Source organism: Lithobates pipiens, unplaced genomic scaffold, assembly GCF_037356315.1.
Source record: "Lithobates pipiens isolate NorthernLeopardFrog02 unplaced genomic scaffold, aLitPip1_a1.2 Scaffold_18, whole genome shotgun sequence".
In the NCBI taxonomy this organism is placed as follows: Eukaryota; Metazoa; Chordata; class Amphibia; order Anura; family Ranidae; genus Lithobates; species Lithobates pipiens.
The window spans coordinates 645,362,296-645,379,083 of NW_027507758.1; the positions used below are offsets into that span (position 1 = coordinate 645,362,296).

Consider the following 16,788-nt stretch of genomic DNA (forward strand, 5'->3'; position numbering starts at 1 on the left):
AAGTGATGTCAGGTACAGACAGGAAGTTCCGGGTGAGAGGTGAGTCAGGAGGAAGTAGAGAGAAGCCATTACTGGAAAACGCAGCAGAGGAGGTAATAAGATCTTATTTTCTATTTACACCCAGTAACCCCCGTCATGTCCGTCCTCTTCCTCCATAGTCACTGTGACGTCTTTTATCTCCAGCAGATGATGATACACACATATATAGTGTGGAAACCTAGATTAACCCCTTCAGAGGCAGAACATTTCCCCACTTACAGGGCCGGAACATTCTCTTCATTTCAGAGATAAATTCTAGTAATATGTTCCTCCAAACAAACATCACTGACAATAAATAGACAAGACAATGACCATCCTGACCATACATGGCCTACAAAGGACAATTATTACACTACACAGGCTGTTGGTCTCTGATGCTCCTCTCACCCACCTGCACATACTTTTCTGACCTCCATAAAGGAGAAGTCCAGCCTGAGATGGCTTGTCTGGGCTTCTCCTATGGATTACAGGAGTGCAGGTCGTTTTGCACTCTTGTGACCTGTTTTCAGCAGACAGCGGGCTGAAGTCGGCTCTCTGGTGACATCACTGGAATCAGTCCAGGCACCACATCATCACGACAATGAAGTCTGGATCTTCCAGGTGCCTGGACTGATGGCCATCTCAGCCTCTCAGCGAGCCACTGAGAGACTGAGACGGGCTCTCCCCGCCCCTCCACAGCTCCAGTGAGCGCGGGGGGTGGAGCTGTGAGAATCGAGCCATCGCAGATGTTAGATCGCTTGGTTCTCAGTGAAGAGGCGCCGGGGGACCGATGCTCCATCCACCTAGGTAAGTATGAATCTGAAAGAAAAATAAATCATACTTCTCTTTTAAAGACCTTCTGCCAGCAAGTGAAGGAAGCCTTCACCTCACCATTTCACTGTTCTAGAAATATGTTACAGGATACAAAATAGACCAAGAGAACAAACCCCTCCCCCTGCTGTCCTCCTACCAGCACTGAAATAAAACACACACACCAGTAATGTGCACTACAAGGTCCAGCCCAACAGACAGCAGTCTATGGTAACAGCATGATGAGGACAAATGTTCATTCCAACATACAAGGGTCCTGCAGCTTGTCAGATAAAGATCCGGGAAGATCCAAGGAGCTCAAACAACAAAGAAATGACAGTGCAAGGTCCTCATTAGAATGATGAAGTCATTTATTCCATAAAAACAAATAGTACACTTACATGTTAAAATCTTCATAATCAGCATAGATGGGAGATGGGTTGCTATTGGAGAGAACAAAACTAACTCCTCCCCCACAGTTCTGTACTCCACCAGCAGCATCCTCCTGCTATCCAATCCGATCCCTTCTCTTACTGCAGAGAGTGACATCACTCCGATCAGTCAGCAGGCTGCCGGAGATTGGAGCCTTGCAGCCGGAGTTCTGGCAATTATCCTGATTAGCCGACAACTCCGACCAAAAGTCAGCAAGTTCCCCTTCCTGGACATCATGATGACCCGACACTCACAGCACTGCCTCAGAGCAAGGATTGTATTTATCATTCCTTGTCTGCAGATATAAAACCAATCATATCCAGCTCAGAAACTAAACAAACCCAACATAGAAAAGGGAATATCTGATCCAGCAGCCAAGAGGGTCCCGCACCTCAAAAATGTAGCAAACAATCCAAACTAAATGTGTTCCCATGGGGGGAGTAGTTGTTAAATGTCCAGCAAACCTCATATTACCCCCTCACATCTACATCATATTATTGTGTGACCAACACCATCCAAATAATTCTTACTTTAATTTCCCAAAGTTATCCGTCTACAAGGAGACCTGTATAGATCAAATGACGGCACCAATGAGGATGGAGGAGGACCGGAGTCACATGACTGAGAAGATACTAAACCTCACACTGGAGATCATCTACCTGCTGACCGGAGAGGTGAGGAGGATTCTGGGAGGTCACATGACATCACTCTGTACAAAAAAAGAAAGAATTTCCCCAATGGGGCTTTTTGGCAGCGAAATAGTAAAGTCAAGTACCTTTGTCATGGTTGTATATAAAGAAATTGATTTATTCAAAAAAATGTCCAAGGTCATAATAGAATTCAATACAATATGTACAGTATATCATCTAATTCAAAGAATACACATTACATATTCCACAATCCAATAAAACAAACATGTGTAGTTGCACATTGTTATAATATTGTATAGTAGTTGAGCCCCGACACGTTTCGACCAGCATATTGTCTCTTCAGGGGGACAGTTAAATCTGGAAGAATTTACATAAATTCAGAGTTAAAAAGCATGTCAATGTAGACAACATTAAGTGAGCCAATGATGGTATATTTACCGCTCAAAAGTGGAATGAGTATTCCTATCACCCAAGTTTCTGAGAGCCGCTTAGAGAATCCGAGAGGTCTCTGATGTATGCCCCACGTCTACCCAGGAAGGGAGAAAGCCCACCCCGGGGGACTTACAAGGAGCCACACTATTCATGCCCCTGAAGGGACGGAGGAGCCTGCGCCTGCAATCAATACCCAATAGCAATCATTTAGTAATTACATAAGGTTAGATAAGTAAACTCATAGCGATTACACCACAGTATCATTATAGTATAGATAATTCTAAGTGTATATGAATGTATAAATAAAAAGACTGATGATAAAAGAAGGGTTATAATAATTTGGCACGATATCATATATGTCCCGTAAACATAGTAACTTGATCAGTATTACAGAATAGTGTCCTTAAATGAAAAGAACGTGTTGATGTAAAAAATATATTTTAATACTATTGGTAGCAGTGATAGTGCATGGTGAGGTGTAGGTTACAAAGGTGTATGTATGTAAGTGAATTGGCACAATCAACAAGTGCTATATGAATGAATTAATGGTGCGACTAACCGAACCAAAAACAAAAACAAAACTCGCATGCTGTGAATGAAAAGTGAAAATAAATAAATGATTAGGTGATGAATGCTTAGACACAAATGTGAAGGTGTGTGTGTAGTGATCTTAGTACCATCATAGTAGTAACAAAATTTACCTTGTGCAGTGTAGAAGTTCCTATGAGACTTTTGAGGTATTTAGACTTGTGACGGTTGTTTGTTAGTAAAACCAACCTGCTATTACGCAGGAAAGGTAGGGACTCTAATGCCAAAAAAGAGTAAATGCAGTACTGTCCATCCAGACAAACATGTAGTTCTGGATTGCTGAAAGGCGTCCAGTCTTTTATATACATGAATTTTTAGCAATTAGGGTAATTCTGCGCAGACGCCCGTCTTTCCTCCTCCCCCCAAGAAATATGGCATGAGAGCCGCTGGATAAGCCTCCCGCGTGTGGCTCCCTCTGCGTTCCGGAAAGCTAAGAAGCCCCGACCTCTGTCGTCATCTCCTCCGCAAAACGCCTGGCGTCATGGCAAGGCACGCACGCCAAACGCGCAAGCGCACTTCGCCAAAGACAGTCAGGAGACAAACAGGGAATGCCGCCGGCAAGGATAGGCTCACCCCGGCGGCCGAGTGTAAACCCCAACCGCCGGTTACAGCACAGAAGGGCGGACATGTGGACTGGTCCACGAGCCACCCCACCTTTCCGGGAAGTCCGGGGGGGGGGTCAAGCCCCACCCCTAGGGATCCGGGGGCGCACCACCAGAAGTCCATCACGACTCACAGCGGACCCAAACCAAATAGCATGATAGCATAAATCATAACAATTGAGTATTTCAACATTAAATTCGTAAAAATCATGGAATCATAAAATATCCCATAGGAACCATTCATGTTTGACTATTGCACAAGAGCTGTCGGCTACCTTCACCACCCCGGCTATCTGCACAAAAAATTCCAATTAAAGTTTTCCCACAAATATCGTTTAGGATATTCAGGCATATACCATGCAGGGGTCCATAGTGGATTACTCCTGATGCATGGAGAGGGAAAAGATTGGATCTCAATCCGATCCCCCTTTGTAGAGGTTATTGTTGAAATTCAAAAAATTGGCAAATGCAAAAGTCGGGTGGTGACAGAGAAACACACAGCCCTTGTCTTATCTCAAAAGGTGTCATAGTGGGGAAGGGGTGATTAACCACCCAAAATGGAATACCATAAACAAAAAGAGGAAGACACCTAGAGGAAATGTAGAGAGCGCTGCACACCCCTGTATACAAACTGTACAAAAAAACATGACATTCTTATCTCTATTAATAAAACACAGACCTGACCGGAGAGGTGAGGAGGATTCTGGGAGGTCACATGACATCACTCTTATCTCTATTAATAAAACACAGACCTGACCGGAGAGGTGAGGAGGATTCTGGGAGGTCACATGACATCACTCTTATCTCTATTGATAAAACACAGACCTGACCGGAGAGGTGAGGAGGATTCTGGGAGGTCACATGACATCACTCTCATCTCTATTAATAAAACACAGACCTGACCGGAGAGGTGAGGAGGATTCTGGGAGGTCACATGACATCACTCTTATCTCTATTAATAAAACACAGACCTGACCGGAGAGGGGAGGAGGATTCTGGGAGGTCACATGACATCACTCTTATCTCTCTTAATAAAACATAGACCTGACCGGAGAGGTGAGGAGGATTCTGGGAGGTCACATGACATCACTCTTATCTCTATTAATAAAACACAGACCTGACCGGAGAGGTGAGGAGGATTCTGGGAGGTCACATGACATCACTCTTATCTCTATTAATAAAACATAGACCTGACCGGAGAGGTGAGGAGGATTCTGGGAGGTCACATGACATCACTGTTATCTCTATTAATAAAACACAGACCTGACCGGAGAGGTGAGGAGGATTCTGGGAGGTCACATGACATCACTCTCATATCTATTAATAAAACACAGACCTGACCGGAGAGGTGAGGAGGATTCTGGGAGGTCACATGACATCACTCTTATCTCTATTAATAAAAACACAGACCTGACCGGAGAGGTGAGGAGGATTCTGGGAGGTCACATGACATCACTCTTAACTCTATTAACCACTTGACCACTGGGCACTTAAACACCCTTAATAACCAGACCAATTTTCAGCTTTCGGTGCTCTCACAATTTGAATGACAATTACTCAGTCATGCAACACTGGACCTATATGAAATTTTTGTCCTTTTTTTCACACAAATGGAGCTTTCTTCTGGTGGTATTTAATCACCGCTCGTTTTTTTATTTTTTGTGCTATAAAAGAAAAAAATACAGAAAATTCTGTAAAAAAATGAATTTTTCTTTGTTTCTGTTATAAAATTTAGCAGATTAGTAATTTTTTCTTCATAAATGTTGGCCAAAATTTATACTACTACATATCTTTGGTAAAAATAAGTACAAATTGGTGGATATTATTTGGTCTTTGTGAAAGTTATAGAGTCCACAAGCTGTGGTGCCAATATCTGAAAATGGATCACACCTGAAGTACTGACGGCCTATTTCAATTCTTGAGACCCTAACATGCCAGAAAAGTACAAATACCCCCCAAATGACCCCTTTTTGGAAAGAAGACATTCCAAGGTATTTAGTAAGAGGCATGATGAGTTTTTTGAAGTTGTCATTTTTTCCCACAATTTTTTGCAAAATCAAGATTTTTTTTACTTTTTTTAATTTTTTTCACAAAATTGTCATATTATCAGTTTATTTCTCACACAGCATATGCATACCACAAATTACACCCCAAAACACATTCTGCTATTACTCCCGAGTACGGCGATACCACATGTGTGAGACTTTTACACAGCGTGGCCACATACAGAGGCCCAACATGCAGGGAGCGCCATCAGGTGTTCTGGAGCACCCAGGACAATTCTGACATTTCTCTCCTACAAGTAAAAATCATCATTTATTTGCTAGAAAATTACATAGAACCCCAAAACATTATATATGTTTTTTTAGCAAACACCCTGGAGAATACAATGGTGGTCATTGCAACTTTTTATCTCGCACGGTATTTGCGCAGCAATTTTGCGAATGCTTTTTTTTGGAAAAAAAAACAGTTCTGTGCTTAAAAAAAAAAAAAAACACAGTAAAGTTAGCCCAATGTTTGCATAATGTGAAAGATGAAGTTACGCTGAGTAAATAGATACCTAACATGTCACTCTTCAAAATTGCACACGCTCGTGGAATGGCGCCAAACGTCGCTACTTAAAAATCCCCAAAGGTGACGCTTTACATTTTTTTTACTTGTTATATGTTTTGAGTTACAGAGGAGGTCTAGGGCTAGAATTATTGCTCTCGCTCTAACGTTCGCAGCGATACCTCACATGTCTGGTTTGAACACCGTTTTCATATGTGGGCGGGACTTACGTATGCGTTCGCTTCTGCATGCGAGCACATGGGGACATGGGCGCTTTAAAAAAAAATTATTTTTTTTATTGTTCATTTTACTTTATTTTAGTTTGACATTTTTTTCCCCAAAAATAAATTTTTTGATCACTTTTATTCCTATTACAAAGAATGTAAACATCCCTTGTAATAGGAATATGGCATGACAGGTCCTCTTTACAGTGAGATATGGGGTCAATAAGACCCCACATCTCACCTCTAGAAGGGAAGCCTGAAAAAAAAATTAAAAATAAAAGATTCTGGCTTTGATCGTATTGGCGAGTCGGTAGAAGCACCGGAGGGCGGCGGGAGGGGGGGGATGTCTATGGCTGGGTATTGCAGGGTATCACCAACTATGGCTGGGTATGGCTGTGTATCTCAGAGTATGGCGTTGCAGAGTATTGCGTTGCAGAGCATTGCAGGGTATTGGCGGGTGTTGCAGAGCATTGCAGAGTGTTGCAAGTTATTGGCGGGTGTTGCAGAGCATTGCAGAGTGTTGCAGGGTATTGGTGGGTGTTGCAGGGCATTGCAGAGTGTTGCAGGGCATTGGCAGGTGTTGCAGAGCATTGCAGAGTGTTGCAGGGTATTGGCGGGTGTTGCAGAGCATTGCAGAGTGTTGCAGGGCATTGGCGGGTGTTGCAGAGCATTGCAGAGTGTTGCAGGGCATTGGCAGGTGTTGCAGAGCATTGCAGAGTGTTGCAGGGTATTGGCGGGTGTTGCAGGGCATTGCAGAGTGTTGCAGGGCATTGGCAGGTGTTGCAGAGCATTGCAGAGTGTTGCAGGGTATTGGCGGGTGTTGCAGGGTATTGGCGGGTGTTGCAGGGTATTGGCGGGTGTTGCAGGGTATTGGCGGGTGTTGCAGAGCATTGCAGAGTGTTGCAGGGTATTGCAGGGTATTGCAGGGTATTGCTGGGTATTGCAGGGTATTGCAGAGTAATGGCAGGGTATGATGGGGATAATTTTCGGTGAGCAGCGATGTGGGCACTGCAGTTGCAGCCCACATTGCTGCTGACACCGATCACTTCCCCCTCCGCTGTACCGATCGGTACAGAGAGGGGGAGAGAGGAACCGGCGTCAAAACATGACACCGGTTTGTTTGCAAGTGATCACTCCGTCATTTGACGGAGTGATCACGTGGTAAACGGTCACGGATTCTCTCGAGTACGCGCCCCAGGGGGCGCGCGAGAGAGGAATTCTGGGAGGACGTCATATGACGTCCTCCCAGAGTTAAGCAACTGCCCTGTAGCCGTCATTCGGCTATGGGCCGGTTGTTAACTGGTTAATAAAACACAGACCTGACCGGAGAGGTGAGGAGGATTCTGGGAGGTCACATGACACCACTCTTATCTCTATTAATAAAACACAGACTTGACCGGAGAGGTGAGGAGGATTCTGGGATTCTAACATGATATTCCTATTGGTTCCCCAATACAGAGATTTCCTCTTGTGAAGTCCGGTGATCATATGACCATCACAGTGCCTCCATGTGACTCCCTAAAACCTGAGAGACACAACATGGAGAAGATTCTAGAAGTCACCAAGAAGATGATGGAGCTGCTGACAGGAGAGGTGAGGAGGATTCTGGGAATTCTGGGACATTATCCAGTAACAGACAAGGGATGTGTCTGGATGGTGACTGTATCATTGTGTGTGTCAGGTTCCTATAAGGTGTCAGGATGTCACTGTCTATTTCTCCATGGAGGAGTGGGAGTATTTAGAAGGACACAAGGATCTCTACAAGGACGTCATGATGGACAATCAGCCGCCCCTCACATCACCGGGTAAGAGGAGACTTTATTGTAAAGGAGAGAGCAGTACGGAGGCTCCACCTAGATCCCCCATCATCTGATAAACACATAGAAACAATGTATTCAGTCAGTGTGTGTGTTTCCTACAGATGGATCCAGTAATGGGAACCCACCAGAGAGATGTCCCCGTCCTCTGTATTCCCGGGATTCCACACAGGAAGGTCACACCATCCCCCACCATCATCAGGTAGATGAGGAACAATAACTGATCGTATCATTAGGATCTGTACATTATCTGCATTGTTACCATTGATGTCATTTTTATTATATATTCAGAGTGGAAACCTGAGAGATCCTAAAGTTGAGGTTAAAGAAGAGATAAAAGAGGAGGATGATGAGGATGGGGGGATGGAGGAAGAACACAAAGATCTGTACCAGGACACCATGGTGGAGTCATCCAGCTACAGGAACCCACCAGAGAGATGTCCCCGTCCTCTGTATTCCCGGGATTCCACACAGGAAGATCACACCATCCCCCACTGTTATAAGGTTGGTGGGATGGAGCATCTAGAACATGGACTGGTGGAGATAGTGTTTGTATTCTGTATGTAATCTTCTATCTTACAGACGATATTCTCTCTCATTTTCTTGGTTTAGAGTGGAGATCCAATGGATATAGAATTTGAGGTGAAATCAGAAGAAGAAGAGAGGTATGTGAGGGATGATCAGCAGTCTATGGAGGAGGATGGAATAACGGGGACATTTATAGAGGAGGACACTCCTACAGAGATCAGCACAGGTGGGTCATTAACACTAAATCCATTCCTCCACCCATACTGTCCACTGATTGGTCCAGAGTAGGGCGGGGGCTGGGTGATATCAGCCTGTAATCCCCTGGTCACTTTCCTGAGCTGTGTTCCCCGTCCTGTATTCCTGGATTTCTCTCCGATAATCTTCCTTCTCTGTGCTGCCGACACAATTTATGTATCTAGACTGGATTTATGGAGATTCTGGGGATCAGCCGGCAGCAAAATGTTCATTTTCCCCATAGATGTTACTAGATCTAGGCACCTGGGGTATGTGATTTGTGTCTTCTGCCCCATACCCGGGTATGACAAGATCTCTGACAGAACAATCCCCCCAGGATTACTTGTTGTGTTGTCTGCTGGCTGTGCCGGGTGGAGGGATATGTCTGTATAGTCTCAGACCCAAGTCACTGAGTGCAGTCTCAGGAGATGGGAGGCAGCGGTGTGGGACCTCTGCAACTTGTCTCATGTAATCATTTCATCTTCCACTGATTACTGAATACCAATATTATGAGTCCTGACCCTTACACTGTATACTTTATATTCTACATTACATACTCCTGACCCCTGCACTATATACTCTATGTTGTACATTACATCATTCTGATACTATATAGTCCTATCTGTTGTATCTTATACAATATGTTGTACATTACATAGTCCTGACTTCTGCTCTCTCCCCTCCCCCCACTGCTATATATACACATAATATGTATTCTCTTTTGTTACACCCATTTCCTACCAGCTGGACATTTTATATCGGATGATGTGATTGGAGCACAGACTTTTACATGGTGATAATAATGTGATAACATCCTCAGACTTTGGAACCTTAAACAGAAAGTGATAATGAGGGAGGAGTCAATAACCCAATGAGGGGGGTCTTCAGGATCAGTCCAGTCTTCATCTTGGTTGTTCTCCCCCCATCCTCACTCTCTGACCTCTGGTGGGGCTCAGCCCTGCTGTTATTCATGACTAAATCATGGACTAAATAAGGAAGATCAGGACTTCTTGTGTTGGGAAGATGGCAATGAGTGATAGAGGGGGAGGGGACACCCGTCCTATAATCCCCTCATCACTGTCACTCCTATAAAAGACAGTTCTCGTTGCTTCCTCACTCTCTGACTAAGGTCCATGAATAAAGAAATGATCTGGTAGGAGATCAGAGGACCCATTTACTAGTTACCTTGAGGGGGGAATTGTAAGATCCTCAGAGACAAAGCTGCCTGATGTGGGCGGAGTCCTGCTTTAGGGGAACCAATCAGCTGATGTCTAGTAATAATCTTTGTATTTCTATTTTAGTAGATGGACGGGAGATGAGGAAAACCTCAGAGGATTGTCTCACTTTTTCTCCAGACTGTAAAGTAGAAGATGAGGACATCACACAGTATAGTCCAGGAGAAAACCCGACTACCTCAAATGTCCATCCGGCACCACACAGTGTAGATGGACCATCGTATTCCTCTTATCCTGAGGAACCTCAGACTGTGAGGGACGGGGCCGTCCTTCCAACAGAGAAGAGCTTTTCCTGTACTGAGTGCGGGAAGTGTTTCCCTTTTAAATCCAATCTTAATGTGCATATAAGATCTCACACAGGTGAGAAGCCATATTCATGTCCTGAGTGCGGGAAATGTTTTTCACAGAAGTCCAGTCTTTCCGCACATCAGAGATCTCACACGGGAGAGAAGACGTATTCCTGTCCTGAGTGCGGGAAATGTTTTTCACAGAAGACCAATCTTTACAAACATCAGAGATCTCACACAGGGGAGAAGCCGTATTCCTGTCCTGAGTGTGGGAAATGTTTCTCACGGAAGTCCAGTCTTTACACACATCAGAGATCTCACACAGGGGAGAAGCCGTATTCCTGTCCTGAGTGCGGGAAATTTTTTTCAGAAAAGAGAAATCTTTACAAACATCAGAGATCTCACACGGGGGAGAAGCCGTATTCCTGTGCTGAGTGCGGGAAATGTTTTTCAGCGAAGTCCTATCTTTACACACATCAGAGATCTCACACAGGGGAGAAGCCGTATTCCTGTCCTGAGTGTGGGAAATGTTTTTCAGTGAAGTCCAGTCTTTCCACACATCAGAGGTCTCACACGGGGGAGAAGCCGTATTCCTGTCCTGAGTGCGGGAAATGTTTTTCACTGAAGTCCCATCTTTCCACACATCAGAGATCTCACACAGGGGAGAAGCCGTATTCCTGTCCTGACTGCGGGAGATGTTTTTCACAGAAGTCCAGTCTTTCCACACATCAGAGATCTCACACGGGGGAGAAGTAGTATTCGTGTCCTGAGTGAGGGAATTGTTCCTCACTGAAGTCCTGTCTTCCTGTACATCGGGGATCCCACACAACCCTCGAGGTGTATTAGTGCCTTGAGTGTGGGAAATGTCTTCTATATGAATGTTGGTGGACATCACAGCTCTCATGTGGGGAAGAAGCACACCCTGATATACACCTCAGATATACTCCATGGCTGATCTTCATCATGGAAGAAACAGTTGATAAGGAGATCAGAGATCACCAAAGACATGGATGAAGTGTTGTACCGTGTCGGCCATTGATAGCAGGAGAAAAATAAAAATGGAGTCATTTCCTCTCATCCATTTTGTAGCTTTTGTAAATATTTAGCGGACTATTAAAAAAAATCATTGAATGAATGAATGAATGTTGCTCGCATTCCTCCCGCTGTGAGGTCATTTTTTTTTGTAATTCTAAAAACATGTTATGATAAGAGGTGAAGTCCGATGGCACAAAGGCCTCGGAATACACAAAGGGGCAGTGACTCCAATCATCAGTAACATGCGATTGTAGAAACAATATTCAGCATAATAAAGACATGTGAAATGTGTTGATATTCGGAGACTGTGACGGGGCGTCTTGTCTCTATGGACAACATGACAAAGCTGGTCATGGAAAGTCCAGTAATAATTGTAGGAAGTGTGTACTGAGATGTAGTCTTGGAAGAAAAGAGAGGCGGCAGAACAAGCCCCGGAATCGAAAGTATCCCTCATATTTTATTTCATACAATGATTTCCTATTACCATTGGTTCCATCTAGTGGCAATAATGTGGTATTGCTCTAATTTTCCGTATGGAGGTATTTTAGAAAATAAATACTTATTCCAGTCTCTAGATGGAGCTGACGATCATAGGAAATCACATCAATACAATTATATCACACATTTATAACATCTGGGACAATGCTTGTCATGCTCTTCCAACACATTTTCTATTTATAGTCCCCTTAGTTTCCTTCATCAGGAATGATTTCATACTAATACCTGAGATCATACACTTATCAGTACAGTACACACTGAAGGACATAAGTTAGAGAGCATGTAACCCCAACACGTCATATTCCTGATATGTGCCTGCTGTCCCATGTACTGGTATGAAGAACTCTCCTCTTCTCTTCGTATTGATTCCTTTGTGTGAAATCTCTGGTGATCCTGCCACTCCCTCTGCTTTCCTATTAAAAACTGATCACACTAGGCATGAGCACAGTGTGGTCAGTGTGCGGGCTGTACTGAGAAATCAGCCTGCTGTCCTCCAAAGATTAGACTTCTGCTGGCACATCTCATCTACTGGGAAGACTAGTGTACTGCTTTTTATCTCTCCCAGCTCTCTATGCAGTCGAAAATAGAGGGTATGTTATTACTTATAAAAAAGGTATTTAAAATATTTGTGTTTGCCGGTGTGTGCAGCAACTTTATTAATAAATTTTAGTCAAATTTTTAAGTGTGATCTCTGGTGGTAGAATTATTCCTCTCACTCCGACATTCGTGGTGATCCCTCACATGTGTGGTGCAATCACGCTCTACATACACATATACACAGTATGGGTGCGTTTACAGGTATGTGCGGGGCAATGGGGGTCACTTTTCATTTTTTTTAATATACATTTTTTTTTTTTAATATTTTTTTTATAATTCATATTTTTTAAATTGTTTATTATTTTTTTTCTTATTTAACTGTATTTCTCTCACATGTGGATAACAAACCCCCCATGTGATATCATTGGGCAGGTGACAGGTCCTCTTTATGGGACATGGGGGGGTGTATTAGACCTCCAATGTCTCCTCTGCCCTCCAATGCACATATGGCGCTCGGTTAGATGCTTCCTTGGCGGTATCATCCGGGGAATGAGGAAACAATGAGGACTGCCGGCTTCATTCAGAGGAGATCGGGGGATGGACGTTCACCAGTCTCCTCTCTCTTGGCTTCCTTCCTGGATGTGGTCTCAGGTTCCCAGGATGAGCAGGAGAGCCCAAGAATCACACTGGGGGGGGGGTCATGGTGGGGGGGGGACCGGGCCATCTGCAGTGTAAATGGGATCAGGCAGATATACAGCCCCCCGGATCACTCTTAGCCCTTGTACACACGATCTGAGATTCTGACGGAATGTGTCCGATTGGAGCGTTTTGTCGGATATTCAGACTGTGTGTGGTCTGCATTGGACTGTTTCCATCGGAATATCCATTGGACCGAATTTTCCAACTTGCCGGAAATATTTTCCAACAAAATGCTCCGATCAGATCGGACAAAGTGCCACGCATGCTCAGATCAAATTCCTACATCAAAGCTATTGGCTACTAGCCTGAACGTAGTGCCGCCGTTACGAAATAACGTCATCACGTTCTGAAAGATTGGATTTTCCGACAACTTCATCCGACCGTGTGTATGCAACAGTTTCGGACAAAATCCGTCGTATTTGGTTGTCGGAATCTCCGACCCGTGTGTACAAGGGCTTACTATGCAGCTGGGAGCCGGCTGAAGAAATCTACTGCCGGGATTGGCTTGTGATTAACTCTTCACTTTCTGGGTTTACTATGTACCTCCAAAGATCTAAACTGGTTAAATAACATGTCTGGGGGGTCCTAATACTGGGGGGATTGTACTAATCCCGGGGGGTCCTAATCCTGTCACATTTTCTGGAGCCCATCCAACAGGAAGAATGAAAAACTGTATAGAGTCCCCCTAAAATATATACCAAACCCTTTGCTTTCCTTCCTTTCCCTCTCTCCTCCCTCCTTTTTCCTCTTCTTCCCTTTCCTTTACCCCTTTCTCTCTAACCCCCCCAACCCCTTCCCCCCTTAACCCCTGATTTTCTTCCTTTCCCGTTCTCTCCTCATATTTTCTATTGAAGTCGCTGGATTGTATATTATTCTTATTCCATCTTTATCAACCAATCAATATAGATACACGTCCATTGATTGCACATCCCCCGCAGCCATGGAGGGGGGGAGGGGAACCTTGGTGGTGCTCTGACCTCGGCTGAGGCTTTGGGTACTGGGGAAGCAACATCTCCCCTCGCTTTTTTCCCCCTCGTTTAATTTCTTCCATTGAATGTAATGTTTTATATATGTAATTCAATTGTTTTGATACATAGTGCTTAATACTGTAATAATTTCTTGCCGATATTCCCCTGATGAAGCGCTATAAAGACCACAAAACATGTTGAGAACCATATCCATGGAAGCCCACCATATCCTGAGCCTCCTGGTTTGGGAACTTGTATGCTGGTGACATTTATGGATTGTTACTTTGCACTTTTTACAAATGTATCAAATGTCTTGTCTTTTGTATTAATAAAACTGTATAATACTTTTTATCAATATTGAGTATACATTGTTTAATATCTGTACTGCGATAGTCCTGCTTCAATGCTCTTTTCTGGGTGACTATATATATATATATATATATATATATATATATTATGTATAGTTTATCAATCTTTCACCTAGATGGTATAACCAAAAAGACTCAGTCCTAGCGTCCCTAAGACGCATATAACAAAAAAAGAGAGAATATAGTTCTCCCAAGAGGACCACTTCTAGGACACAGTGATTGATTCAAGAAAGTTTTATTATATTGAAAAAAAAAACACACAAATTAATGAAAAAGAGGGACTATAACCGTTTACCACACAGGTAGTTTAAGAATAAGACAAGATTGTCATATGTTAAAAAGAAGGGGAATCGCAGCTGCGCACACCATTCACACCCGCATTCACAGTACCCAAATGGAACAATCACTTTAGTAAAACATTAGCACTTGTAATTACAGACTTATATAGTAGTATAAAGCTCAATTCTCAAAAGCCAACATTATAATACCGATGCAGTTACAGAGGAACTTGGTTGTAGACTAAAAATCTTGAGTGAAAACCCCGTGTAGATGTGGGGGGTGTTAGGAGAATTGGCAAGTTCTTAGCTGCCATGTACTCAGAAAACACACAGGGTATCGTTATTACTGCCCACACATGGATTATGATCAGTCCCTTTGGATTCTGAATAACTAGACAGATTAGACCTGGTGAAGCAGGGAAGTAATTATATTGAAGCTGAAATAATCCGGAGGAGCAGGCTTAGGCATTGAGTCACTTGTAGAGTGTGGATACGTCTCCAAAGGCCGTCAGATGGGGAGGTTGAAAACCGGGGACAGGAACAAACACAACTGTGTAAATAGACTTCGTTCACCACATCATACACCCCGGTCCTTTCACTGCACCTCTACCCATCAGTCCTGATTAACACATGCTCAGGGTGAGCCGATATCCCGACGCCTTGAGCTTCTCCACTCCGCCGTTCATGCAGGTTTTTTGGTTCCAATCATAAGATTACAAGCTGTCGTTCCTTATCCATCTTCCTGCAAACAGGCAATCCCCCAGCCGATGTGCTGATGTCATGCTGACATATTTCATTAGCCAATCAACTCGAGTTTCCTCAGAGCTAGGAGGGGTTTTGGGAGCTTGGCTTAAAGTGGTTGTAAACCCACTTTTTGTACTTTTACCTATAGGTAAGCCTGGAATAAGGCTTACCTATAGGTAGTGGAAATATCTCCTAAACGTGCGCCGTTTAAGAGATATTTCATATGTAGTCCACGGGAAATTTGTACAGCGCATGCACGGGGAAGAAACAAAACAAAATTCAGTTTCCTCCCTAACATATGTCACTAGCCGCGGCTCCTGTGCACATGTGTGGGAAAGACGTCACGTGGCTCCGGTAAATCACAGAGCCGGAGTCCGCGGCCCCGAAAGAAGAGAGCAAAAAGATGGACGCTTCCCACACAGGGGACATCGCTGGATTCTTTTGCAGGTAAGTGGGACATAATGGGCATGCATACTAGCCCATTATGCTTTTCTTTTGCAGGCTGCAGCAGCTAACAAAAGAGGAAGTAAAACACATCAGGGTTTACTTCCTCTTTAAATAGTCTAAAAAACTATGTAGTACCTGTGTTTGACTGCTGGATGTCACCCATACCACCTTCCATACTTAACAATCAGCAAGGAAAACATTGAGTGCACTGGTTTATGTATTCAGCCACAGAAGGGAGCCTTATGTTAAAGATAGCAGTTTTAGACCCGAAGAGCGAACGATCGCTCTTCCTTTGTTCATTCTATTAGCATATATGTCGCCACGGACAAAGGCCTTTTCCGTGAAATTTAAACATAAACAGTGTGAAGAAATGTGAAAAAACATATTTACTCTCGCGCTTCACTAAGGCTGAAGGGCTAAACGTCGCTCTTCAGTAGTCACTTTAATCGCATTATTGTGAATTGAGCCACCGAACAGGGGGAAAAAATGTGAATGCGGGTGTGAATGGTGTGCACAGCTGCGATTCCCCTTCTTTTTAACATATGACAACCTTGTCCTATTTTTAAACTACCTGTGTGGTAAACTGTTAGTCCCCTCCTTTTCATTAATTTGTTTGTGTTTTTTCAATATAATAAACTTTTTTGAATCAATCACTGTGTCCTGTCTCTTGGGAGAACTATATTTTCTCTATTTTGTTGTTATGGAGAATGGATGGGCATGGATGAGCCATGGATGGGCACAGATCAGAGCTGTGGGCATTTCAGATCAAGCCCACAGCTCTGCTGCACCCGCTCCCTCCTCTCCTCA

The 16,788-nt window shown here is 43.7% G+C and overlaps 4 protein-coding genes across 14 annotated transcripts in view; 3 read left to right on the forward strand and 1 right to left on the reverse strand.

The window, feature by feature from the left end:
- The window catches only part of LOC143989625 (uncharacterized), a 346,853-nt gene that overhangs the window by 33,015 nt on the left and 297,050 nt on the right, over positions 1-16,788 (reverse strand). The window lies entirely within an intron of this gene.
- The window catches only part of LOC143989897 (uncharacterized), an 81,855-nt gene continuing 65,136 nt past the window's right edge, over positions 70-16,788 (forward strand). Inside the window, exon 1 of the mRNA XM_077490176.1 lies at positions 70-92. The gene's annotated coding sequence lies outside the window, so the exon portion shown is untranslated. The remainder of the gene's footprint in view (positions 93-16,788) is intronic.
- Positions 1,568-9,747, forward strand: LOC143989784 (uncharacterized). Its single transcript, XM_077490054.1, has 6 exons — positions 1,568-1,934; positions 7,765-7,899; positions 7,988-8,111; positions 8,228-8,325; positions 8,415-8,627; positions 8,736-9,747. Exons 1-6 carry the CDS (start codon positions 1,692-1,694, stop codon positions 8,937-8,939), a joined length of 1,017 nt encoding a protein of 338 aa, XP_077346180.1. The 5' UTR covers positions 1,568-1,691; the 3' UTR covers positions 8,940-9,747.
- The window catches only part of LOC143989927 (uncharacterized), an 87,506-nt gene continuing 80,703 nt past the window's right edge, over positions 9,986-16,788 (forward strand). The window contains exon 1 of the mRNA XM_077490198.1: positions 9,986-11,162. Coding sequence (XP_077346324.1) covers positions 10,114-11,162 — 1,049 coding nt within the window. The 5' untranslated portion in view covers positions 9,986-10,113. The remainder of the gene's footprint in view (positions 11,163-16,788) is intronic.